Source organism: Taeniopygia guttata, chromosome 1 (assembly GCF_048771995.1).
Source record: "Taeniopygia guttata chromosome 1, bTaeGut7.mat, whole genome shotgun sequence".
In the NCBI taxonomy this organism is placed as follows: Eukaryota; Metazoa; Chordata; class Aves; order Passeriformes; family Estrildidae; genus Taeniopygia; species Taeniopygia guttata.
In genome coordinates, this window is record NC_133024.1 from 28,580,269 (window position 1) to 28,607,710 (window position 27,442).

General features: G+C 44.3%; 2 protein-coding genes across 8 annotated transcripts in view; one reads left to right on the plus strand and one right to left on the minus strand.

Moving 5' to 3' along the window:
- ZYX (zyxin) overlaps positions 1 to 3,075 on the minus strand; it is a 28,920-nt gene extending 25,845 nt beyond the window's left edge. Inside the window, exon 1 of one of the 4 annotated variants that reach the window (XM_032747197.3) lies at positions 2,944 to 3,075. The gene's annotated coding sequence lies outside the window, so the exon portion shown is untranslated. Of the gene's footprint in view, positions 1 to 1,488; positions 2,174 to 2,503; positions 2,645 to 2,943 lie in introns of those variants that run through there. The other 3 variants (XM_041714735.2, XM_041714736.2, XM_041714733.2) reach the window with 3 other exon arrangements.
- FAM131B (family with sequence similarity 131 member B) overlaps positions 2,989 to 27,442 on the plus strand; it is a 33,171-nt gene continuing 8,717 nt past the window's right edge. For 2 of the 4 annotated variants that reach the window (XR_012054699.1, XM_072926104.1), the window contains exons 1-6: positions 2,989 to 3,119; positions 21,771 to 21,880; positions 23,293 to 23,328; positions 25,842 to 25,931; positions 26,506 to 26,716; positions 27,048 to 27,191. Coding sequence is in view for 3 of the 4 variants with exons in the window: in XM_072926104.1 (XP_072782205.1) it covers positions 3,092 to 3,119; positions 21,771 to 21,880; positions 23,293 to 23,328; positions 25,842 to 25,931; positions 26,506 to 26,716; positions 27,048 to 27,191 (619 nt within the window). In the remaining variant the exon portion in view is untranslated. Of the gene's footprint in view, positions 3,120 to 21,770; positions 21,881 to 23,292; positions 23,329 to 25,841; positions 25,936 to 26,505; positions 26,717 to 27,047; positions 27,192 to 27,442 lie in introns of those variants that run through there. The other 2 variants (XM_012569929.5, XM_030267616.4) reach the window with 2 other exon arrangements.

The window sequence follows — 27,442 nt, forward strand, 5'->3', positions numbered from 1 at the left end:
CCAAGACAGGTATTACTTCTAGCAGCTAAGTGATATTGATTTCAAATTTAAAAAATGAGGGAACTGGTGGCATCAGGACATGCAAGACAGCCACAAGACAGACCAATAGCTCTGTGGAGTGAATGAATGGACACTTGGGTACAATCCTTCTTTCCAGTTCTTTTTTACTGCTGTGCATGTCTGGCAGCAGCACGGGTGCTTGCCAGATCCTGCGTAAACTACCACCTCACTAAAGCAGCAGCAGACAAACCCATGAAGAACTGGAAAGCAGCTTTTCAGGTAGGGTAAGTGCTAGGACTTGCTCACCTGCCTGTGGAATCACACCCTGGGGCAGAAGTCAGAGCAGGCTGAGGTAGATCATATTGTAGTTTAATATAAGGAAAGCCAAATGTGCATTTGCTAGGATTTGGGATATGACTTTGAGCTTGAGATAAAGTGATAGACAAGCTCAGGGGGAAAAAATAAAAAGAGTCAATGTGACTTGTCTGAAATCTTCATTGAAAAGGAAACCACAGCAGAGTTCACTCAGTGTTCAAAGAAGGTTCACCGAGGAACAGATTTAGATTTGGTGGGTGGGTGAGAGGGAGAAAGGGATTAAAATGAAACCAGACTCTCTGGACAGAGGAAAAGAAATTGCCCACAGCTGTGTCAGTAATACATCTTCTCAGGCCAGGGTGAGGTGCAAATGCTGTTTGGTGGGGTTTGGTGAAACTGCTGAGGACAGCTGTCCTGATCGATCAGTCCACAGGAGACTGTAGGTGACAACAATTGGCTGGGCAGCCACCAAATGTTTCAAAAAACATATACCCAAAGCAGGACTTTTGTCTTAATATACCACTGTTCCCATTGCAATCTGCTTTTATTTCCCTTTTCCTCGCACTTTTAGCCCTAGAGATCTGCTTTTCAGAGATGGTGAAACACCTCTAGTTAACATACTGCCAGACCTATTGTTTCCCAGTACTTTTACAACCCAAGTTAGAAGAGTGTAGACATGTCAGGAAAAGTATCTTTAGTAAGTCATTCAGAAAAACCAAATGAAAACTGATAGGTTTGGAAATATATGGGGGAGGTGGAAGTAGTGAAATAGGGAAAGAATTCTAACTGTGGAAAAACTTCATCCTCAGCAGAGATGTAATACATTGTACCCAATGATAAGCATTGTAGCAGCAGAGCAGACTGGCCTCAGGCACCAGAGAGGAGGGGACTGTGATCTCTTACACTTCAGCAGCATCATGTTCACCACACATCATGAAGAAGGAAAAATTTAAAATAGCTGCATATAGTCAGACTGTGGTTTGTTTGGGTTTTTTCTGCCTTTGTCTTTTCTGCGTAGATTTTATTTTGCAAATTGACTTTATCTGAGTAGACTTCCTGCTTATTGTTTCAGAGGGTCAGGCAAAATACATTCTGTCTAAAGTCCTTTTTTTCCTTATTTTCTTCCTTCCTTAGGCTGACTGTAAGGTGTGAATGGAAAATGAATGAACTTACCTATTCTTTGGTACTGCTGTTAATGAAGACTGATCAGCTGTCTTGAGTGACTTCTCAGCAATGCTGACAAAAACTAAATTTTCCAAGCACGAGGATGAGATCAAAATAGATCATATGGGATCAGCAGCTTTCAATTTTCCATTACTAGAGATGGGTGGAAGGATGCTGGTGAGATCAGACAGGCTTTTTGGGCAAAGGAGACACAAAGGGCCAGGGAGAAATTGTGGGCATTTCAGAGAGTGGAGGTGGAAGGACCAGACTGGAGAGAATCCGTGGTGCTGGGGAAGCGGGCCAGGAGGACACTGCCTGTTGATGGTGCCATCAGGTGAGAAAAATTTGGGTTGTGAAGGGAGCTGACCTAACCACACCTTCTCCATCTGCAGAGATCCCTCCTCATTGCCACGTTAGCGGGGAGGACGTGGGAAAGGCCTCAGCGATCATCCTCAAGGCTGGGCTTGCTTCCTTCACGGTTATGCGGGGCCAGAAGCCGGGCGGCGCCGCACGCCCGAGCCCCGCGGCCCGCTCCGGGGGCAGATCGGACCACGGAGAACCACCGTCCTCCCGCCGGATCGCTGCTGGGGCGGCTCCGCGGGCCGCCTGCCCCTCGGCAGCTCCCGCAGTCCCTGCGGGACGGGCTGCGGCGGCACCGGCACCGCACCGGCACCGCACCGGACCGGCTCAGCCGCGCGGGAGCGCGCCGGGCGCGCCCCGGGGGAGGAGCGGCGCGGCCGCTGGGGGGCTGCCGGTAACTGAGTCGGGCCCGCAAGTGTAGTTACCGGGAAACCGCGCCCGCCCCGCCTCCATCCATCCATCCATGCATCCATCCGTGCATCCATCCATGCATCCATCCACCCATCCTCAGCGCCCCTCGCTGCTACTAATTCTTCCTACGGGGACGCGCCCGCTGCTCACCCACCTCCCCCCGTCCCCACTTGCTTTACTCTTACAGGGACGAGCCCGCTGCCCACCCGCCTCCCCCCTCCGCTCCCGGCCTGCGGCACCGCCCGCCGCTCACCTGTGCCCGCCCCGCTCCCCCGGCGGGCGGGAGGGGCCCCGCGCCGCCCCCCGCTCCGTGCGCATCCCGCGCCGCCCGCACCTGTCCCGTCCTGCCCGCCCGCCCGCCGGCGTCCCTCGCCTCCGCCCGCCGCCGGCCCGTCCCGCGCTCCCCGCGGGCAGAGGGGCGGCCCGGCCCGCCCCGGGCCGCGGAGGGCGGCAGCCAATCGGCGCGGCGCTGCCGGGCCGAGCTGTTTACCCAATCTCAGCCCGCCCCCCGTCGGGGAGCCGGCAGCGGGGGGCGGACGGGCAGCGGGGGCTCGGCGGCGGCACCGGCGGGGACGCGGCAGCGGACCGGGAGCGCGGGGCGCGGCGCAGAGCGCGGAGGCGCGGCGGGGGCAGATGCCAGCCTGGCCCGCGGGCTCCCCGCCTCGCCCCGGCGGGGGCACCCCGCGCTCCTACCTGACCATGACCCCGCGCCGGTCCCCGCTGGGCCCCCCCGGCGTTTCCCGCTGAAGGGACCTGCTCCTTTCCGAGCTCCGCCGCTCCCCGCCTTCTCCGCCTACTCGCTGCTGAGGCTGCCGCCTCTCCCCGGAGCCCCGCCGGAGTGATGGGCTGCATCGGATCCCGCACCGTGGGTAAGGCGTTGGCGGGGACGGCGCCGGAGGATGCCCGGGCAGCCGCGGCCCCCGCCGGGTACCCGCACGGCAGCCCCCGGCACGGCGGGTGGCGGGTCGCCCCTCGCAGCCCCCTCCCGGCTGCCCGTGCAGCGCCATTAGCTGCGTGCGACCCTTCCCCACCTCGGTCTCCCGTGGCGTGGCGGGGCTGCGCGGAGCCGCTGGCCTAGGTGCTGGCAGCGGGGCGGTGGGACGTGCCCGGGGCCGGGGGTCGTCTGCCCATGTCACCCGTGACGAAAGGTCGCCGAACATGTGGGTCAGTGCGGCGCCTCCGGAGAAGGGGGTGGGTGCGGGGCGTGCCGTGCCGTGCCTCCCGAAGCGGGATCAGGCGGCCGGCGGCTGCCTCCTTTGCTCGGTAAGGGTTTATTGTTATCCGAGGATGCAGGATGCATACCGTTGCATGATCTGCACGTCTTCTTGTCTCCCCCTTCCCCCTGCGTAGACTTCAATGGAGAAGAGCAAGCAAAACTGAATCCCTTTCCTCTCGAAGAGCTATTGCGAGGGGACACGGGGAGGGACCGCATCCTTCCACTGGGCCACGCCATGCACATTTTTAACCAAAAGATCCCAAGCCTTCAGCTATGTAACCCAGCTCTCCTTTCCTACACACATGCAGATACCAAGAGGTCCCTTGATCTTTAAGCAGAGGTATCTACCAGTAAACGCAGCATTCTGGGTGCACTTTCTTCCCTTCAGGAGATTTTTTTTTTTCTGTGCGTACCACAGGTACAGCTCTATCAGTTACATGGGGATATATAATTCAATATGCCAAAAGAATCTCTGAGAGCAAAACAGAGTTCATTTGGCAGTACATCTCGCTCCCAAGCCGGCCGCTCTGTCTCTCCCAAGAGCGTGCGGGCATCTGTGAGAAAAGGAGACCTCTGAGGACATCAGAATTGCACCACCACCCCATATGGAGGTAAATCTGAGGGACTGTGTCAAGCCTGGTGCTGTGACACTTCTTGTCTCAGTGGGAAAGCCCTTTGTGAGCACTTGCAGGGAACCATCTACTCCTGCAGCAGCAAACTTGAAACTACAGAATCCAGTTTCTACTTTGGGAATTAATTCCTAGCCTATGTCTGTTAGTGGTCTCAAATGTCCTTATGACCTAGAGAAATGTCTTACGTGTCTATGTGGCAAAGATCACTGCAATATTTCCCTTGAGATTCTTCAAGCTCACGTGGGTCACTATCTCTATAGCATATCAGCACATGTATTGCCTCCATCTCCTGCCTTGCTCCTCCACACACCCACGCTGCTGAGGACATTATTATTCTGTTAGCTGGGTAATTATTGATACGCCTTTTATCGATGTGTGTCTGAACTGGCAGCATTAATTCTTGGTCTCTCTTCCCACAATGCTGTTGAAATAAAGAACAAACATGCATTTAGTAACATCCACTCTCCACTGCAAAATGTGGTTAAGCTGTCAGATGAACTACAGGTGTTTGTTCCTATGCATGGTAGCGTTTTTATGATCTGTAAAAATGATCGGAGTCTGTGTTACAAAAAAACCCTGGTATAACTGAGCTGTTTCAAGTATCATTCTCATATGAGATTATATTTATGTTTATATATATATTTATAAATGTTATACAGTTGTGTGGGCATAGATAAAACCAGAAAATAGCATCTGTGCTATTTTGATGGGATAATGATAACTGAAAATTCACTTTGCAAATTGCAGTCCTTCAGTACAGACCTTAATGGTACAGATATTTGACTTCTCATATGATAGCAATTTTTGGTTAGTGTGATACACGTTCATTCTTGGTGGTAATAGCTCAATGGACTTTAGGGACCTATTTACAGTTAACTGAGGAGTTTTTCTTGTCCTGGTGTTATGAAGGCGTCTGCTAAGCGGGGTTGCACATCTATGATTCTGGTCTCTGTGGGAGTCAGATATGAATGTAGTAATACTGTCTGATGCCCGCTTCGTGTGAAACTTTTACACTGCTTTGCTTTAGAAGGGACCTATTCTCCTGTCAGTCCTAGAGGCTGGATTTAGTGAAGGTGGGATCCTTGAGTTTTAGTTGGACTACTCCACCTAAGGAGTTTTGTTCAGAACAGTTCTTGGCAGCCTTGATTTTTGGCTCCAGCCTTCCTGGAGTTATTGAGAGGATTCTTCAGACATATTTTCTTCGAGCTGGAAGTCAATGTTTTGAAGTACTAGGTCTGAGCTCTGGGATGTGGTTGGAAACTAATATCATAGCATGAACAGAGCTTTGTGTTCTCTCTTCCAAGTGTATCTGGTTAGGTTTTTGCAGAATTAGTTCAGTATACAGCCTCTGTATTGCCTTCCCAAGACCAGGTAGGTCCTAGAGAAGGGAGTGCTATGCTTGTATTGGTTTTAACTTGAAATTTACATGGATCAGATTTTGAACTCAGAATTCAAGAGGTTTTAATTAGCGATAGAAAGCTCATAATCAGTCACATTTAGTTTATTCACCAGACAAGGGCCAGTGCAGGATTGTGCCTTGAGCTTGCTCTGGGCCTTTTTCCATTCCAATTTTAAGCAAGCCACATGATTTCTTCATCTCCCGCAGGGATGTTTTACTATGATCTAGTTAGATGTCATAGTTTGCACATGTTTAGTGATGTGCAACTTTTACATTTTCTTTCCTAAAGATGAGTTTTCTGGTTATTTCTCCCTGGGGAAAAGTAATTGAGAGGGTCATAACAGAGCAGCTCCATATGTGATAATTTGAAATAGAGTCATAGAGCAACTTTAAATTTTACAGAAGACACCACAGAATGGCAGTGGTCACATTATGATTTCCTAAGATATGGAAAAAGCTGAAAAGTGATCTTAAAAGGCTAACCTGATATCCAGTCATCTTTTCCACGGTCGCAGCTCAATGTCGTACATATGCTTTGTGTATCATGGCATGATAGCAATTGCACAGTGAGAACTGGAGGTGGCTTCTTCCTCTGGTAATGGCTGCAGGTCGTGTCTGTGCATTGGTGATACCCCATCGTAGTTCCTAGAGAGCTGCCTAGCAACTCTCATCATAGCTGGGTCTCAGATTCAGGGAATGTACAGGAGAATTTTCACTGAGGTTGCTGGACAGTTAAGGCTGTAAAATCCATCTAGGAACTTGTAGATATATGAGTGCCAACCAGCTAAATGCCAAAGATTAGCTTGGTTGTTGGTGGTAACTGAGTTAGCCAAGTTTAGGGTTTCAGGTCTGCCTAGGTGTCTGAATGCATTGCAAGTGTACCTTTGACTACAGCTTAGACATCTTCTAACACTGGCTGTTCTGATTAGTGTGGCAAGATTTCTCTTAATTCCTTGAATGGATTTAAATTAATAGAAGGCTCAAGTCTGTCAAGCTCAAGATTGCTGTCTGTTTTTCTCCAGTGATTTCTCTGATTTCTCTCGCTTCTTTGCACAGAAGCCTGCAGCAAACATGTTTTGTGAATATGATGTAAAATGGTGGGAAAATATTCCAAGACATTACAAACTAATAGTGCTTTTGGAATGCGGGAGAAGAGAAACTAGAGTTACTCACAGAGAGTGTCAGGAAAAACTTTTTGACTGTGAGAAGTGTCAAGCACTGTAATGGGTTTCCCAGAGAGGCTGTTCAGTATCCATTCTTTCAGGTTTTCAGGACCAGGCTGGATAAAGCCATGAGTAAGCTGGTGTAACCTCATAGCTGACTCTGCTTTGAACTGGAGTTTTCACCTCAGGAAGCACCTTCCAACCCAGTTATCCTGTGATCCTATGCTTAGGGTCTAAACCCTGCCTCTCCGAGTCAGGTTGGACTTACTGCTTTAGTCTTGCTCTGCCAGCGGACCCCAGGTCTTCCACCTGTCATTAGTGTACTCCTACACATTGCCCCTATCACCACTTTCCTTTAGCTGCTGAGAGTGCCATGTGCCACAGAATTCCTCACCAGGAGAACCCCAGCTGAGCTGCAGCCCTCTCTGTGTGTTTTTGGTCTGGCAGTTTTGCAAGAAACAGCCCAAGTGACAGCTAGGCTCGTGCACCAAGCATCAGTCCCTGGTTGTGCAGGCTGCAAAAAGGCAGTGCTCTTCATTGTTAATGAATTGTTCAGTCTCTGGGTCAGATGTAATCTGCCAAAGCTGGGTGCTGGCTTGCTGGGCTCCCCTTCACAAGGAATGGTCAGTGTGCTGTCAGAGGCAGGAGTATGTACTTCTTATTTTGCTTTCCCTCTGGATGATCTATGCTAAGTGTAAATGAGTGGCTCATAGCACCCACAGCAGGAGAGATGAAGCCAAAGACCACCCACTCCTAATCCAGCCACTTTAGATTCAGCAGAGTGGGAGCAGGGTAGGAGGCTGACAGGAGAGGGGTGAAGCAGCTGGAGCAAGCAGTGAACATCCCGTGCATTTTTCTCCTTACTTATCCCCCCCTGCCCCCCCCCACAGATCTGTAGGTGTGTGAAATGAGATCTGGAATGGCAAGTGTGGTCTACACACTTGGAGCATGAAAAAGTGAGACATCTACTCTGCATGCATACCTCACACATACCAAGTATGTATCAAGGTGTTCAGTCCTGCCTCCTTCACCTTCAGCATCTGAATGAGTCAGTGAAAAGGAATAAAGAGAGGGAGAAGCCTCAGGAAGGAGATAGATGGTGAAGCAGAAGGAAACGGAGTCATGAAAGCAGGGGTATTTTCATTTAGTTGCCTGCACACAGGTGGAAGGGGAAGGAGCACAGAGCTCCATGTGGAAACTGGATGATGTGAGTAAGAGTGGGAATACATGAAAAGGGGCATCTGGGTAACTTGTTCCTCCTTTACTTGGGATAGAGACAAACAGAACAAGGGACAAAGGGACACTTTCCAGATCAGACTGCTTTGTGGTTGGTCTCACTTCACTACTTGTATTTCTTCCCAGCCTGGCTTTTCCTCTTTTGAGCAGTTCTCAATCTGATCACTTTTAGAAACTCAAGTAGAGGGCTTGGGGATGAGAACTTGTTTCTGCCAGTAAGATTCTGAACAGAGACTATCCCCCAGACCTAGCAGCCAGTTGTCCTGAAGGATGTACGAACAGGTGATCTCTGAGACCTCCCTCTCTCATCAGGGTTTCTGGAATACAGGTGGGTGGTTTCAAGGTTGTGGTGGGGAGAGGCTGGCAAAGAGCACGATTGCATAAGTCTGGCTTTGTAAGGAAACAGTCCTAAAAAAAAGTGTGCAAGGTAAGTGTGTGTCAGAAACAGGCATTAGTAACAGAAAACAGTCTTTGGCATGTTGCTGATTGAGGTAAGACTTTTGTGTGTGTACAGTGCAACAGATGTGATTTGAGGAACAGAACTGAGGAAGAGCATACTTATTTTGTGAGCTCCTATGGAATAATATTGCAAGAATTATGAGAGAAATTACAAAGGAGCTGATGGAAAAATGGAAGTAATGAATTCATTGGCATAATAAAGCTGTGAGTCTTAATTCTATACTGATGTGTATTGAAGCATAAGAAGTGAACTAACCAATAAATGTTTTAGGCCTGCTTTCTTGGGGAAAATAGAAAAAATAGTTTTCAGCTCATTTAATAAGGTTGTGCTCTCCAACAGCAAACAACCATGATTTTAGACTGATACTTAAAACAACCAATTCAAGATAATTCACACTCATGAGTTTTAAGTGCCTGGATAAAAAGTCAAAACTTTGTTTTATAAGGTCTTCAAATAATGAAGAAGGTCTCAAGTGAAAAGCTGGGGTGTTAGCACAATTCTAAAGGTTTTGTGAGATGACCTATGTATTTAATTTTATCAATTCATTAAAATTTCCAATAGAATATTAGAAGGCCAATATATCAGTGTGAATGGGCTTATACAAAACAGAGCCTGTCAAGCTAACTTAATTTCATGACTTTATGAGACTCCCTGCAGCCAATTACTTCTCTGATAGAAATACTTTACCTACAATCGTGGTAATGGAGGTAAAATATTAGATTGGTAAAAGATACAACCTATAATAAGTTAGCAATCAGCTTAGAAACACATGGTTCTTAGTTAATGTATAAGTACAGTACATTCTAAGTGCATCTAAATTCAATAGATAGCAAAATAGTAACATGGAAAGAATCATTGTTGAAAAATGTGGCTCTAATTTTGCCAAGTACTGTGTGATTTTAACATAATGCTTAAAACCCTGAGGGAGATCTAAAATACTGATAAACTAGATAGTATCTGAAATGACTAGAAGTACTGCTAAAAATGAAAGTAACAAATGGAAGGGATAAATCACTGATAGGGAACAGTTTGATTCATTTTAAGTACTGACAGACAGTGTGTGTTTCAATCTAACCAAATACGACTTAATCTAAATATCTAATGGCAGAGTGTGAATAGTATTTACAGGACCAGAACTCTGTGTTGGAAAGCAGTCACACAAAATAAGCTTACAGATATTGGAACTGGTAATCAGTAGATCAGCAGCTACTACTGAGATGCTGCAGCCAAGGAAGCTGATGTGGTTCTTTGATCTTGAATATTTAAGAGGAGGAGAGAAAAGCATATTTTCTCTGCATTTGGCACTTGTGAAAAAAATTATTTTTCATCTAGTTTGTCTAATTCTATTATTATCACTTTGAGAAATACTGCAAAACTGAAGTATGACAAGAAAATAAACATACAGCCGTGAATAAAATCTTACAGAAGTGACTGGATGACAGTCCTTAAGTGTTTGACTGAAGAAAAAAAACCACCTCAAAGTCATCTGACTCTTCAAACTAGTAGAAAACTGTTAAGATGTGATAGAAGAATGGCAGATACATTCAGATTGGAAATGAGGCAAAAGTCAAACAGTAAAAATACTGAACCATTGGCGTAATTTACTGAGAGTTGTACTGAGCCCTCTGTCGCATGAGCACAATAAAATCAAGATTTTAAAAAATGCTCTCGTTCAAGCACAGCAACAGAAAGTATAATTAACAAAGGGAATACATGTAACCTCTCTTATTTTAAGGAGGTCAGATTAAATGATCAGGATGTTTCTCTGTGAGTTTAAGCTACACCTTCTCAAGTCTAGGAATATACCAAACTTTTTATATTTTTCAGAATATTTTTATATCTTGAAACGAATGGGGTTGTATTTGCAGATGCTGATCAGACATGGCTCATGGGGAAAGTTTCAGTCCAAAATGTATAAAATGCACTGGAGAAAATAGTTTGGTGACCCAAATGGTGAGCATATGGATTAACATTCCATGTGGGAAAAAGAATTTTAGGGTTTATACTACAGACCATTTATGTTCACTGGCCAGGATGGTGACAGAAAGCTGTGACAGCCAGAGGAGGATCAAAGAGGCTGTGAAGGCAGGAAGCTCAGCAGGCTGCAGATTAAATGTTTACTTCAGGAGCTATTCAAAGAGCCTGTAAAAGGCAAATAACTTGCCTTTTGCAATGATTAGGAGGACTTAGTGCATGGTGTTACTACTAAAGAAGCTTCAGGTGACTCGGAGAGATTAAGACCATAGCAGAACATCACCACCCTCCACCCCCAGCCTCAAAAACACAATTTTGTGTCTGTTCATTTTGGAAGAAGTTGTGGAATTTTATCCTGTGGAACCTTTCCTTGTTTGAGATGCATCACATCAGCTTCAGATCAAAGCCTCAGTGAGGTTGTAGAGCAGGTAGACAAAAAAGTGGTCAAATGATACTCATGTGAGTCTTCTGGAGAAGATTGAAGCTGAAGGAGCTGAACTGCACATTGTTATCTGTAATGCTGTCCAGTTGCTTTGGTACAAGAGGATTGGAAGGTAGATGATGGGATGCCAGTTTTTAAAATGATTTTGAGATCTGTAGAGCTACAAGCTAGTAAACAAGATATGCCTAGGAGGCAAGCTAATAACATTACTCTGAAGAACAGAATTAGTGCATGCATGGAGAGATAAGATGTACTGAGAAAGAGTTAACCCTACTGTTCTTAGTGGATATCACAATTTATAAGTCTTAGAAGGGGTCAACAAGCAATATTGACACAAGAGGTCCAGTGGCAATAATCCACTTGGATTTGCAAAGCACATCTGTAAAGGTCACTCACCCCAGGCTGTTAAAAAACATAAATCTGCTGTTGAGTCAGAGAAGTTCCATAAGTAGCTGGGTAGAGATAGGAAACAAGGATTAGCAGGAAATGTCCATTTTTCACAGGGGTATTTTTTTCAGATTTGTGCCTATCCATACATGATATGAATATTTTTTCAGATATGTGCATATATGTAAATGACATGAAAAAGGGGAAGGGCTACATAATGAGGTAACAAACTATGATAATAAAGTAATCATTCTGGGGGAGCAGAGAGAAAACCACATGGAGTGATCTGAGAAAGGATTTCACAATATCAAATTACTAGGTCATTTGATTTCACAATATCAAATGACATAAATTAAGGGTGAAATTTGATGGGGATAAATGTAAAATGATGCACACAGGCAAAGCATTTCTAGAGTTACATTTGCAATGATGGAGGTTCTGAGTTTACTATTACCACACAGGAATGAGATCTTGCAGCTATAATCTGTGTCTTAATGCTTAGTACCACTAAAAATGCCAATCAAATCTTAGTAATTAGGAAAAGACTAAGAGAATAAAATGATAAATAGCATTGTACTATGCATCTATCCATATGGTTCCCTTATTTTGATATTTTATAATGTGCTGACCCTAATGGTCTATTCCCATTTCAGAAAGGCCATAATCAAACTGGAAAAGATTCAGAAAAGGGTAGGAAAGACAATCAGAGGTATTGGGTAGCTAATATGAAAGGAGCCATTTAAATAGGGATTTTCAAGTATGGAAATGAGATGGTTAAGGATATGACAGATATCTAAAAAATCATGAAATTTCTCTGGGATAGGAACAGCATGGAGAAAATGATGAGGGAAGACTATTTCATTATCAATTTTAAAACAGAGTCTAAACTTCAAACAAAACTAGCAAGTGGCAAATTTAAAGCAAGTAAAAGTCAGCACTTCCTCATGTGACAGAATTCAGTTGTGAAAGTACTTGACCTAGGATGCTATGGGTACTAAAAGACTTTTTTTTTATTTTAGAAGTGAACAGATGAATCCTTTAAAGATGACTAAATACAGAGACAATGTCTGTCTTGGGAGCTACTTGGAGTGCAAATTGTGACACCTTAGGACAGATATTCTGGCACTGCTGTTTCCCCTGTTTCAGTTGTTCCCTGTCGTTCTTCCACATCCACTCCCACTTTAAGGAGAAGCTGATACTCATCCCAAACAAATACTAGATACCTGCTTTCCCATCACTTCCCAGAAGAAGAAGAGAATGAAGAAAAGAAACTGGTGAGGAAAAAAACCCAGTCACTGGTGAATGGGGGGGGGGGGGGGGGTGGTGAGAAGAAGAAAACAATAAGAGAACAAACAGGCTAAAACCTGGAAAACAGGGAACCAAAGGGGAGCAGTGAGCAGAGCACCCTTGTATTTCCATGATATCCAGGAACTGTTAGAAGCTGCCTAGTGATGCCCTGCCCAGAGCACAGGAATAGAAATAGCACTGTTACTTTCTGTGATCTTGGAATTTCCTCCTCCTGGAGCTGGATATACCCAGCTTGGTGAGAAACAGGGTAGTTGATAAAGAGGACCCAGAATTTAGTAGGTCTCGGGATAGAAACTGTACAATAAAGATGTGAGAAGTGCAGCCAGAATTCAAAATAATAAGTTCTGGAGCAGACAGAAGATTGGCATGTGTGGTTTGTCAGTCTCCCTCTGACTGCAGAAAAGGTCTGAGTCGGGGAATCCTCTGAAGAAACTTGTGCCTTCTTCTTGATGAAGGATTTTTCCAAGTGATATTCCCAATGGGCCATTGAATTAGATCGAAGTAGAAACTGGCCTCTGGGATTCTTCATTCTCTTCTGACAATGAGTGGTCCTACAACCATGTATCATGGGTCTAAGGGGTTGTTAACTCTGTGTTTGGGTTTGGGGGAGGAGGTTGAACAAATGATGTGTTTACCTGGCAGAGAGTGATGACTGTTCTCTTGATGTGAGGTAGCCCTTGGAGATCAGAGGTGCCTCTTGAACAGTAAGTACCCCCTGTGTAGGTGTGGATGCCCTCAGGGACAGTGGGGAAAATCTTGGGGTAGGGTTAGGGGTCGATGTGATGGTGCTTGTGATGGTGAGATGTGGCCTCACCTGGGCAGGTGCAGGGCTGGGCATCCTGTGCCTGCAGCCCTGCCTGGTGAGCTCAGCCCCTGCAGTCTCAGTGCCAGCAGCTCTTGGTCATTTTCCCCAGTTGCTTTGGGAGCTGTGGAGCTCTGTCTGGTGAGGACACCTGAAGCCCTGCTGGTGGCTTTCTAGGATTGGGAACAGTTTCTCGTACCAGAAATCTGCTGGAAATACAATACAGCAGAGAGGAATCCCACCAGGAGTTTTCTGGAGTGTGTGTAAGAATTTCCTGACACAGCTGGTGAGTGTGCCAACTAGGGAAGGCACCTGCTGGATCTGTTTGTGAACAGAGAAGGACTTGTGGGTGATGTGGTGGATGGACGCTGTCTTGGGCATAGCCATCACAATTTTTGATTCTCTGAGCAGTAAGTAGGGGGGTCACCAGAACTGCCACCTTGGACTTAAGGAGGTCAGACTTGTTTAGGAGAGTGTTTGACAGAGTCTCTCAAGAGGCAGTCCTGAAGGGCAGAGGAGTCCAGGAAGGCTGGACATTCTTCAAGAGGATAGCATAAAGTTGCAGAAGCAGGCCATCCCCATGTGCTGAGATGAGCTGGTGGGGAAAAAGACCAGCCTGGCTGAACAGAGAGCTTAGTCTGAAACTCAGGAAATGAAGAGAGTATTTCACCTTTGGAAGAAAGGGCAGGTCATTCAGGAAGACTACAAGGATGTTGTGAGGTTATGCAGAGAGAAAATTAGATTTAGACCAACCTGAATTTAGTCTGACCACTGCCATAAAAGACAATAAAAATGTTTCTGTAAGTGCAAAAGCAGCCAAAGGAGGGCTAAGGAGAATTGTCATCCTTTATTGGATGTGGAGGAAAATATAGTGAAAAAAATGAGGAAAAGGCCCAGGTATACCCTTGGTTTTTTGGGGAGAGTGGTGACAGGGTATCAACAGCCTCAGTGCTTCCTGTCTGGCTCTGACCACTGCTGCTGTCCCAGAACCAGAAGCTTTGTGAGGACTGTGACCAAGTGTGTGATGGCTGAGTGGAGAAGGGGGTAGCCACCTGTTTGTAAGCTCCGGGGCTGCCAGGGTGATACCCCACAGCCGAGGAGGGCAGGTAAGGAGGGTGGAGCCTGAAACTCAGGGGCTGCCACTGCCCCCATGTGCTGGTGTTTGGATCAGACTCTTGTTTTGTTCATTCCAGGAAGAGGGACCAGGAGCATCCCTGAGGTGAGAAAGGTGCGTTGTGATCTCCTGGTTGACTCTTGAGGAGCACTGTGTCGGAACCCCGGCTTGGTTTAGGGGTTCCGTGTGGTGGTAAAGTCTCTCCTCTAACTTGTGCTTCTAAAGAAAACTTAGTAGCCTCTTGTTGTTTGGTCTCAAGGCAGTTTATTGTAAGCTATCTAAAATATTGTTTTCTTTGGTTGCTGCGGTTTGGTCAGCAGCTCAGGCAGAAGCACACACACCCCTGACACCCTCTCTGTCCCCTGACTTCTTCTTCTCTCCCTCTGCCCCTGGTTACTGCTATCTTTTATATGATACATTACGTGATAAATGTTTACAGTTTTCCCCTAATACCTACTACCTCTATTAAATGGTGCTTTTCTATTCTAAACCAATCCATAAGTGCCAACATCATCAAGAACATGGAGGGAAGGAAGAAGAAAGAGGAGAAACAGGACCAGCCTACATTCCTCCATCTTAAAATCTCTGAGCCTCATGTACAAAGTAAAACCCTCCTGTACAGGTGTTAAAACCTCCTTGTACAATACTAAAAATTTCTTCCCTCTACTTTGTAACTACTTCTACTATAATATCTAAACTTTTGTGGCTTCTTGTTCCACCTTCAAAGTTGGTAATTCATTCCATGGCTCAAACTCAAAATTACAGCTGTTTCCAGCTGCTTGCCAGGGTCTCAAATGCCTCCGACCTGGGCCTGGAACCTCCAAAAATGTCTGAGGGACATTTTGAGTTCCAGCACACTGGGGGTGGTTCTTCTTCCCCACTGCTAAGGATGAAACTACAGCACGAAGATGGAACATCTAATTGTATTCCTATGCTCCAGGACAGTGCCCACGTGACGTGCTGGCTACAGGGGGATTAAAATTTAAACACGTACGGAGAGCAACGTATGCAATTGCCTGCTGCGGATTACTTGTGAAAGGCTGGCCACAGGCCAGCCAGAAGGGGCTGCTACCTTGGTTCATATCGATGTTTTCATACTTAAATGTGCTGAGTGAGGCCCCTGGGGACACATTCTCTGCACTTCAGAGAAGCAGAGAAGAATGAGGCTAAAACCGTCGCTGCTGTTCAGGCTGGCTGATACTTGTTCTGCAAACGAGACAGCGCTCTGAGGTTTGGGTTTTTTTGAGTTTGTGTTGATTGGATGTGTTTCATTTTGCAGGACCTCCTTAGCCCACATGACATGATGGCTTCCCAGAGCAGAGCTGCTGGTGTCTAGCATTAGGCTCTTTGCTCATCTTTTACTTAAAGATATGCAGTAGCCTTTAGCATTGGTTTGACAGTGCTTCCAGTCAAGAAGAAAAATGTAGGTGTTCGGGCTTTGTTCATTAATTCTATCTCCTAAACAGCTCTGAAAAGGGACCTACCTGCAGGAAGAGGTAGGATGGTCTGGAAAATATTCAAATTTTCCAATATTAAAGCAAAGATCCTGAGAACTGCCCATCTGAGTCCTGATCTTACAGACATGTCAGAGCTGTAGGCCTTCCCATTTTTTATTAGAAATTTGAAAGACATCTATTTTGTGGAGACCAAGACATTTCTCTGCTTTGATGAGGACCAAACTGTTCAGCTCTGTCTCCTTCACAAAACCAGGATTTTTTTCTATTTCTCTTCCACAATTGACCCTGTTGGTAGGTGCCGGCAGCAGATAACTAATTTTTATGCTTTCTTATGCAGTACAAGCTAGAATTCCTATAGGTAGGTGAATAACTTGGGTTGATGGATTTCTCAGCTTTACCTGAGAGAATCTGAGTGATTCCTTCAGAGGTTCACCTCAGAGACAGCTTTGGTGACAGAGATTTATTGCTTTCCTTGATGACCTTTTGGATAGCTTTGATTGGCTCAGTGTAAAGCAGGCAGGGAAGGAGAAGGTTTCTATGGTTATTCTAGCCACCCATCTGTCAGTCCTTCCCAGTAGCTTCAACTGCTTTAATTTCAACCACATTTGATAAGATACAATGATGTTGTGTTTGACAAAGATACACCCTCCCACGAGTATAATGAAAATTGGTATCAGGGAAAGAACAATTTAAAGACTGATCATAATTACTGCAATTACATTTGTTGTTTTCTTAGTTTTTCAGGGCGGGGGAAAAAGGGAATGGAAAAAAAATAATTGAACCATTTACTCTAAATATCCATCTTTACCAACATTAATGTTGGCTACCAATATCAAATGACAAGGTTTCTAGTCTCTGCTGGAAAGTAACATTTGAGAAACAGAAGAAAGTGTGCTAACGGGGGATAATAGCAGTGCTGGAAAGTCATTGCTTAATTAAAATGTTTCTTGTGTTAATTGTCATGACACATCAGAAAGCAAATAACACAAATACTTATTTGGTATACGGTGTAGATCTTCACCAGCATGGTGTTCAGAAGGGAAAAACAAAATTTAAGACTCTCAAACTCTGTTCATCTATTTGGTGTGGCACAACATAGAGAAGACAAATTGGAGATGGTGTTTAACATCCAGCACAGAAGTTACAACACAACAGATTATTAAAGGCTATATATGCAGATTAAAGCCATAGATGCAGAAGCCTGATTCAAGCATGGACCTTGGTAAAGGCGCAAAATACAGGCGCAGGTACCAAATATAGAATTAATTAATGCATAGTGGAAAAAGCAATTGAGAAAATGTCAAGAGGAAACCCAAGGAGAATGGGCTTGTTTAGATTAAGTTTGGAGTAATTCATAACAAGGTGAATTTCTTATGGTCATAGAATGTGAAGAAACTGAAAATTTGACCAACTAAGAAACTCAGATCTTCATGGTAAATTAAGTTATGTGGCAAAACAAGCTACAGAAATAGTAAAAAAGTAGTAGTAATAGATCAGCACGGTGAGGTGCAGTCATCCAAATTTTTGTATTTTTCCAGTGCATTCATCAAAATGTTCACTTTGCTTGGGAGTGCTTACTACATATATTCCCTAGTTCCTGAAAGTCCAAAGTTATGATGCTTAAAAAACCCAAAATAAAGCAAGAAGTAGGGAAAGGGATATTTTCTTTCCCCCACATGTTTTCCTCTTTAAAGGTTTTTCATCTTTATTATTCAGAAAGGCTTGACTTAAGGTAAAAATCAAGATTTATTTTTAACAGTACTGTAAGAGAAAGAGGAATGATATTTTTCCCTAAAGGCTTAAATGACTTGAGTTGGAATGTTACGTCAGTTGAAATGGAGACATCTTTTTGTTACAAGTGTTTTTGCAGACTTTGTTTTTATCTAATTTGTGTTAAAAAAATACAAAGCAGCCACAATCTGAAATAATGTGGCTTAATGTATTTTGACAGCTTTCTTTTTCCCTCTCTGCTTCATGTAATCAGCTTCCTACTTTTTCTTCAGCCATCTACTGAGTCTTCCAAAACAATGATGAAATCTGTGATGTTAAAAACCCTCAAACCAAATAACAAATTTTTAAATAAAATGAAGACAACTTTTAAAAGTTCAATGAAAATTAATCCCCTCTATATCCTTTCTATACAGAAACAATGACAAGGTCAGAAACCCAGTTATCTTTCAACTTTCATCACCTCATTTCAGAACATCTAAATGAGAAATTTGATAGCATGTTTGTAAAAATTCCACTTTAAAATTAGCTTTATGACCCACTCATTTTAAAATTCTTATCAGCTCTATATGGAGAAGAGCAAATACTATTCTGTGTGAGGTGATTGATCACAGAATTACAAATGGAATAGTCATGATGATTAACAGAAGCTGGAACGGGAGATGGATAAGAGAAATTATACTGGAGAAGAAACATATCATTACAAAAGAAAAAATCTCTGTACTAATTGCAGGGAGAAAGAGGTTGACAAGAGACTGGATAAAAAGAATACGAATTTACAAAGTACTGCTTTCAGTTTCTGTTTTCCCACTTCACTGTCCATACTTTTCTTCTGATTTTCCATGTTTCTTACCTTCCATTTGTCAGAGCAGAACTTGTTTTTTCATGTCTTGATCTAACAAGGGTTAATGTTGATCTCGCTACTTCTAGCAGGAAAGAAAAAAACCCCACTGACCTTTATCCAACTTTCAATAAGAGAAAGTAATGTTGCCCCAGGCCTAATATCAGTTAGACATTTTCTTTTCAACCAGTGTGTGATGCTGTAACTTTTCAGCAGATATTACTTCATTTTAAACCATTTAACAGATGTTGAAGAGTTATTTTCTCTCAATAGATTTCTCTTAGTACCTGTGAAACTGTTTAGACCAAGAATTTATTTTCAAAATTATTCAGTCTCTATAGAGCATGCAGAATCACAAATTACTCATTCTTTTCCCCTGAACTAGGTTGATGAGCTGTTTCAATTGGAAAGAAACAGTAGTAAATAAATTCTGTAGCTCTTTAGTTCTGCTGTTACAGAACAGGTGTGGACTTTGAGACAAATAATTGTTTTATGTTCTTCAACCATTTGTTGCTACCATCTGCCAGAATAGTATTAATACTGGACAAGACAAAGTTCCTGGGAGATCTTACAGCACCTTCTAAAGACCTAAAGGGGCCTGAAAGCTGGAGAGGGACATTTTACAAGGGCATGGAGGGATAGTGGCAGGGTAAGTGGCTTCAGAATGGAAGAGGGTTGGTTTAAATTTGATAATAAGGAGAAATTCTTTACTGTGACGATGGTGAGGCACAGGTTGCCCAGAGAAGCTGTGGATGTCCATCCCTGGGAGTGTTCAAGGCCGGGTTGGATGTGTCTCTGAACAACCTGATCTAGTGAAAGGTGTCCTTGTCTGTGTCAGGTGGGTGAAACTACATGATTTTTAAGGTCCCTTCAAACACAAGTCCTTGTGTGGTGCTATGAATATTTTCTACATTCTAACACTTAAAGAAAACCATCAGTGGGCTTACAGCATTGAGAGCTAAGGCTGAGTATCATTTTGCTGAACTTTGGGGCTGTCAAGTGACATGTGCTGAGCAAGAGGCTCCTCTTTTTTTGGCTGGGGCGGAGGTGTCTTTGCAGTGCATGCCCAGAATGGTGCTGCAGCCTGCTTGCAGTGTGTGCCAGGCTGGCTCCAGACTTACAGAAGGGCCACAGCACTATGCTCAGAAAGAGCTGACAGTACAGGAAAAAGAGCTCGGGTAAACGGAGATAAAGCATGTGGGACACAGTTACCTGCACTGAAGGTTCTGTACAGCTTCTGCTCGGGAGAGGTGACTTCTCTCCTGCCTCTCCAGCTTCCCTGTCGGGTTCAGTCCACCCCAGCTCTCCCCTTCTGGTGTGCAGGGTTGCAGGTGGAGGGAAGGAGCATAGCTAGGAAAAGGCAGCTGGATCCCAGTATACAGGGGCAGGCTCCAGTTCTGCTCTTTGCACCAGTTTCATCCTCCCACTGACCTCTGCTAGACCCTCAATCCACCCTGATCACAGTCAACCCCTCCACTCCTTTCTCTCTAGATTTGCACTTTCTAACAGTGCTCCCTCCTTCTTCCCTTTACCCCTTCCCTGTTCAGGGGGACTGAGGACAAATGTCTTCCATTCCAAGCCAGACCTTACAGCTGACAGTGCCTGGGTCTGTCAGCTGGGTTTTCACAGCTCTGCCTGGAACTTCCCTTTCCCAGAGAGACTTCTAGCCCTAGATTTACTTGGACCCCAGATATAAGAGGTTCCTAGCCGTGGTGGCAACAGGCAACTCACAAGTGGCCCATTAAGCCTTGTTCTTCTTGCTTGAGTATAGAAATCTCCAGATCTCCATCTCTTGATTTGTTGGGCTCAAGGTTGCCAGTCCAGTCTGTGGAAATGCAGTCAGCAGGAGCTCAATGAGGGCCAATCCATGGATGTGCTTGTCAAGAAAACCAGTTAAGAGGCTCACAGCCCTGCAAGTTGTTTTTTGTCATGCTCCTCATAGCCATGTCCTGCCTTCTTCTGAGGTCTGGCTGTGTCTGACCTCTGTGCTCACCTTGTAACATGCTGTACAGGAATTCTTTTTCTTTTGAGTTCCCTGATTTCCAAGGAACTGCAACTCAGAGAACAGCAGCTTTACTCAGCCTAGTTAGGAGCATACGGGGGATGCTGTTGAGGCACTTGGTTCTGATGAACAGAAATGTACTTTGGATGTGAAGAAAAAGATATCCCTTAGTTTTCTCAGAAGTGAACCTTCCTGCGCAGCAAAAGATGGAGATGTGAAGGTGTGGTGGACACCACAATATACAAATAGTGTTGTCTTTCTGATGTTTTTCATATTGCCATGTTTAGCCTTTTTAGGGGACAAAATCAGTTTTTTTTTTTAAATTTTGAATCCTAGCTGATGAAGGCCTTGGGTATCCCCACCTTCATGTGCCTCCATGGCTCCTGCAGGCCTGTGTGGGGTGGGGTGCAGCATCTCTCACCTGTGAGAAGATTTGTTCTGGGGAAGTGCAGGGATGAGCTCCCTATAAATGTGCCAGAGCTGCTAGAATGAGCAAGGGGGTTTGCATATGTCTGTGGAGGAGAAATTTGCTATAAAGGGAGAAAAAAAAAAAGTTAAAAGATCATGTGAGTAGAACCATTCAGACTAGACCTTGCTGAATTGATCCCAGGAATAGATGATCATTTTGACAGCTACATTTCTTCACAGATTCTAGGAGGCTCAGGTTTTAGGACAGTAAAATGATTCCTCCATGACATGAGAGCAAATAACTTTAACTGGAGTTTGAGGATGGCACACAGGCTGAAGAGAGAGTAAATTGCTGACTGCACAGAGCAGTCCTGGTTACCTGGCTGACTACTTACATGTCCTTCTTAGCATTTAGTTTCACTTTTTCGATTTAATAGTATTTAATTTTTTAATCTCAATAGCAGTTCATCATTTGCATTTTGTGTTGTGGATATTTAAAATTTGAAGTGTAATGGCGGATATTAAAAAGGTCTTTTTTCTTGCTGAGGGTGGCAAAGCAAAGGCTTCAGCAGCTCTAAGCTGATGTCCAACCAATTCAAGCCATAACAGTGAAATGCCTTTTTTAAGGGATGATGGTTTTATATTGAAAGGGGATATTAAAGGAATTGGTTCTTTCCCAGTCACTTATCATGACTGGATGAATCTGTACTTTAGCCAAGCATACATCATGCTTGAGAAAAACACAAGTGACTAGTCTTCACATGGAGAAAGCTGTGAGAAATGCAATAGTTGATGAGGTACAGGTGGTCTTGAGTACAAATGGAGTATCTAATTTAAGTCTGTTGTGGTCTTAAACTCAATGATTCTCCTGCTTGTTTAGCTAAGTTGGATTAAGACTGATAGAACAAATTGTAGTGGCATTCAGAAGCCTGACCAGATGTGTTCCCACAGGAAATGAGGTGATTGCAGTAGACTGGAAGGGACTGAAAGATGTGGACCAAATCAATATGGACAGCACGAGTTCACTGCATGGCAGCAGCTTCCATCGACCTTCCACTGAGGTGAGTGCCTGGCCCAGAGCTACTTAGCCAAGGGGATGAAAAGTTTGATTTCTGAGTTCAGAAATGGGTGTTGTGCATCACTGAGGCGTCATCTGTGAGAGGGCCAGAATGCCAGTGAGCTCCTGAGGATCATACCTGGGTAGTTTGGCTTGCTCTGAACAGAACTGAGTCACTCCCTTCACAAGATCCATAGTGAGTAAGAATTTGCAAATGAAAGTGCTTTTCAACCAGTCATGATGGGAGTGGAACACAACATGAGAAAAACAGTGATAGTTCTGACAAGCTTGTAGGTCTGCATTCCTTGAATAAGGGATTCACATTGGAATGTCCAGCACTGTGTCTGTCCCAGCTTCTGCAGCACAGCCATGAAATCTTTTGAAGAAACACATTTGTCTGCATTTTGAATTTTAGAGATGCATTCACTAGTAACTCACAGACAATTGACTTACCATGCAGTATTTTAAGGGCTGGTTCATTGAATTACTGCAGCTTCAGCATTCTTAGATACCTGAATTTTCAGCTTTGTAAGGTTCAGAGTATGCAATGATGATTAATAAGAAGATAAAATCTATTTCACTTGCATAATATTTGAAGAATCACAAATAATGTTCACAAATAAGCTTAACAAATAACATGCAGTTTGAAAAACCTTGAAAAATGTTCATAGGTGTATATAGATATATAGATATTTTTATTTTGTTTGTTTACCTTGCTGGCTTAGAAAGTAATTTCAAGACACTTAGAGTTTCATGGCAGAAATTGTTGGGCCAAATCTTGTATGGAGAATTCAGTCAAATCAGAGCAGATCTAAAAGTCAACAAGCATAAAACACACCTCAGCGAACATTTTGATTCATATGAATGGATACCATAGGTGTAACATGAGTAATCGAAATTTTCCTGAGTGTCTCCATCCCCAAAGCCAAGATGTTGAGGCGAGTCCTCCCAGCTGAAGGAAACACACTCTGAATTGGTGCTGTGATGGCTGATGTGGGAAATGTTTCTGTCTCACAAGGGGCGAATGAGTCAGAATGGACAAACCAAAACACTGCAGGAGAAAATAATTTCGGCCAGAATTGAGTTACTTGCTGTAGGACACTCAAAATACAAAGGTGGTGTAGCTCCTCCTTGTGTTAACCTCAAAGTGGTGCAACCCACACTTCGGAGGAGAGCCTTGAGAAAAAGTGCTTTTCTCTTTCCTACTCTGTCACCCTGTTCACTATTTCACCTTCAAACACCATGACACTCACAGGCACCATAATCACTAGCAGGCAATGAAACCAACTTGAAAGACATAAGATTTTTATAACATACCAGATGAAGTAGTGGCTGTTGTGGCAAACTACTGGAGTTGCTTGGCTGCTTGCAAGTTGTTTGTTGCACTGATGTGGTGCCTTTCTTTGGTTTCTTTAGCAAACACGGACAGATTTCTCCTGGGATGGTATCAATGTGAGTATGCACTGTGTTACTTTTCAAATTTCTAGTCATGGAAGACCAAGATTTGTCTGACTTTGGATACAATGGAGGCCAACATGGGAACATGGCTGAAAGTCCTTACTGCTGGTGAAATTCTGGGAGCGGTCTCCAATTCAGAGGACGGTGATAGATTTTTATTTGCTTCTGAGTCTTTTGCAGTCTGGCAGTTATTTTGATCTGTAGGTGGCTGTTGAATTGCTTTCATCCTTTTGGGTACAAATGTGTGCCATTCCATATGTTCTGGTTTTGAGATCTCTGGGCACTGCTACATAAGAAAGGTGTCTGTCCAGCATATTTTAAAAAATAGTAGTCCTTGATTAGAGCATCATTTGATCTTCTCCAGGAGTTTGGGAGAAATGTCTCCCTCATTTTCAGTTGCACGTGGAAGTAACAGAATTTATGTTTATGTCTCCTAGGACAGATGGTGAGTACCAGTTAACTTCAGTTAAAAAGCAGATGAGAAACAAGTCAACATTTTAGTTACACATGTTCCTTTTGCTCTTAATACCTGTGCTATGAAAAAACATTTTTTTTTTCTTTTTCACTAATGCAGAAACAGCATACTGAGAAAGGAATAATGCATATTTGCTCTACTGAACTTTTTTAAAGGGTACTTATTAAATATTTTCACATAAGTTAATCTTACAGTTTTGTACACTTGGAAGGACAGGATTAGCAACTCCATTTTGAGTAGTATAACTGTTTTCAAATTCTAGATTCTTTCAAAAATTTTAAAATACCTGTAGCTTTCTTCTTTACTGTGATTTGAAAGCACATGGAACACTGAATGTATTTTTAACTAATGCTCACCTCTTTGAGTGGGGCACTTATGACTTGGGATCTTTTGCCTAGGATCAATTACAGAAACACATTGTGTTGGAAAATAATGGTGCATGCAGCAACTGTCTAGAAGAAATTTGTCTTTTTTTTCCCCTCACTGCACCTGTGTCTAGCTGAAATCAAAGTACACAAGGTCGTGTTTCCTTAAAGAAAGTAGAAGACAGTTTCCTTACTTGCAGTTTCCCATTTTCCAACTCATACAGAATCCATGGAGCTCTTTCATGAGGCAGCTCTTACCCAGTGTAATTCCATAGATCTTCTTTGGTACCCAAGCTGGATCATGAATTTCCTTCTGTTCCTATTCATTCCTGCCTTCATGTCACAGCTCTTCAACCTTGCAGTAGTGGGAGCCCTCTGCAATTTACTTTCTTTTTTTTGATGGGTTCCATGAGGCAGCTCACAGCACAGCCCCCAGGCTGTCTTGGAACCAGTGGGTGGATTCTGAGCAGGAGCACCCAGGCAGGAATGACCAGTGGGTGTAGATGGACTTTCTCAACAAGCTTCATCACCAAAGGAAATGCATCATGGAACAAGGGCCGTGCTCTCACTTTTGACTGTTCTTCCTCTACTTTCTGATTTCTTCAGCTCACATTACACACGGCATATTCCTGGCTCCACAGTTACAGGATGCTTTAGCTGCTGCATTTACACTCAGTTTCCAGAAAAACTCATCTCTTGTATTTTGGCAACTGACTGGGATTATACACAGTGCGAGATCTTTACAATGCCTTCCTTCGCCTCCAGTTATTTCACTGCCCAGTTACTGCTCCACTCACTTTTTGTGAGGTCTGCGCCTGTGTCCAAGTGCTTGTTTTGTGTCAGGATTTAAAATTTCCAGTGTCATAGTCACTACTTTTGAGTATCCTTGTGTTTGAAACATTCTGGCCTTGATTTTCAGAGAGGTTGAAATGAAGAGCAGAAGCAATGTTTATTTAGCCCTTGTGAAAGTTAAGCCTCATATGCAATGCCTGGCATCTCTGAAGAAGCCTGATGAATTCATCTTGAGAGATTATTTTTGTGATGATGTTTGTGACGGCTGCCTGTCCCAATAGTGCCCTGTCCTTGTTATTCAGGGACTGAGGATAAAAATAGAAAAGACAGTCAAGAAAATTAAACAGAGCTGTAGACCAAATTTCTTTATAGATGTAGGTGCTTTAAACAGGACCCATCACTGATATAGTCATGATCATTTTATAAGATGACTTTTATATAAGACTATATAAGAAGTAAAAAGCCCTCAAAGTAACAAAAAAATTGGTAGTGTGATGCATATGTGATACATTACTGTGGCTTGCCTATTGCACTGGCAGCTCCCCACTGCAAGATCCCTGAATTGTCCCACAGCCATGTCTTGCATCTCTGACAAAGAGTTGGGAATAGTACAGTGTGTCTGTGGAAGACTGGCAGCTGCCAATGGGAGGCTTCTCACTGCCACTTTCTGCCTCTCCCTCTGGCCTTGCCTCAGTCATTCCAAGTGCTGTGCATTATCCAGTCCTGGTTAAATAGCCTCTAATTTTCCTTTCCTTCTTTTGTTCTTACTGCTTGCTTCTGCTCCTCATCTTCCAATTACCTACTGTTTTCTCACTTCAACTCACTTCCTTTTCTCCTTCCTGTATATCATTTCTTCATATTCTCTCTCTTTTCAGCTCTCCATGGAAGATACGACCTCCATCCTTCCCAAGCTGAAACGCAACTCCAATGCTTATGGGATTGGGGCTTTGGCTAAATCATCTTTCTCTGGTGAGGTCCTCAAAATTTGACTTTATCCTTGGCAGCTTTTCTCCACAGGCCTTTATTCCTCTTCCCATATCTCTCTGTCACTCTCACAACTGCTCCTTTCTGGCTTTCGCCTTTTCATGGCCTTAGAGGAGTCTCCACCACTGTGGTTCTAAATACAGAAATCTCACAGTTGTCGCCCTTTTAAAGAACAGATTTGTTTTACTCCTGTTGGCTTCTCACTGTGCACCCTGCTCAGACATCTTCAGTTGCTTCCCCTCAGTCTTGGGTTTAACCCCATTTTCTGTTTCTTAGTTTGTTCACTTCCAGGCTTCATCCTTCATGCCCAGCTCTATCCTAAATGGATTCTAGGCAAGGAAGGAAATGGTCTTTCATATTTGGGGCTCCCCTTTTTCCCCCTTCTGAGAGTTTGTCCAGGGAAGGATGGAGAAACTCCCCTGGAGAGTGATGCAGTGAAAGGTGCAAGACACCCAGCCCTAGTCAGGAAAGGAGGGGAGAAGCTCCACTAAGAGAGGTAAAAAGCGCAGCCAAAAAGGCCGGAGCTCTGTAATAGCCCTCCCTTGCTTCCCAATGTCTGGCCCCTTAGGGATATCTCGCAGCATGAAGGACCACGTGACGAAGCCGACGGCGATGGGGCAGGGGCGCGTGGCTCACATGATCGAGTGGCAGGGCTGGGGCAAGGCCCACAGCCAGCAGCAGCAGCACACGCACGAGACCGCGCGCAAGGACGCCGACGCCTACTCGGACCTCAGCGACGGCGAGAAGGAGGCGCGCTTCCTCGCAGGTAGCGCTGCCTTCCTTCTGGCACGGGGGTTGGACTGTTGGGGTGTCCCACGGTGGAATCCCTGAGAGATTCCAAAATGCAGACACTGGAGGAAAGCACTAAGGGAGAGGCTGTGGGTGGTTCAGGTGGCTGAAGTAGAGAGAGACTTTGATGGCTGGGATAGTGCTGGTGGAATGCAAGGTGGAGAGGCTGGGGGCCAGTTGTGGGTGATAGGTGTTTCTTAGATAGGACCAGAGTGGGACAGTGTGACCAAAAGATGGGTCAAGGATGATGGTGAGAAGCGGAGACTTTAACGCATCTTTGCTTCCCTTCCCTGTCTCCTTTGGCACAGGGGTGATGGAGCAATTTGCTATTTCTGAAGCGACTCTCATGGCCTGGTCCTCCATGGATGGTGAGGATGTGAGTGTAAACTCAAATCAGGACAACCCAGCAGGCAACTACTCTGAGAACTATCAGGAGCTGATGGAGAGCCAAGGTGAGCTCCAGTGCTTCTTGCTAATTTTAAGACACCCCCTTCCTGCTCTGGTTGTCATGTCTCTTTTGCTCTATCCTGTTTTATTCTGAAGCCCCAGTCAAATCTGCTAGAGTCATCCCTGTTTGTGGAGCTGTCTCCAAGGAATCTAATCTTAGCAGAGAGTTTCCAAAGCCCAGTTCCTTTTGCCTTTTTAGAGCACAGCTGTGGAAAGCTACCAGCTCTTGGCAGTCAGTTGTGGGTATCAAGGTCAC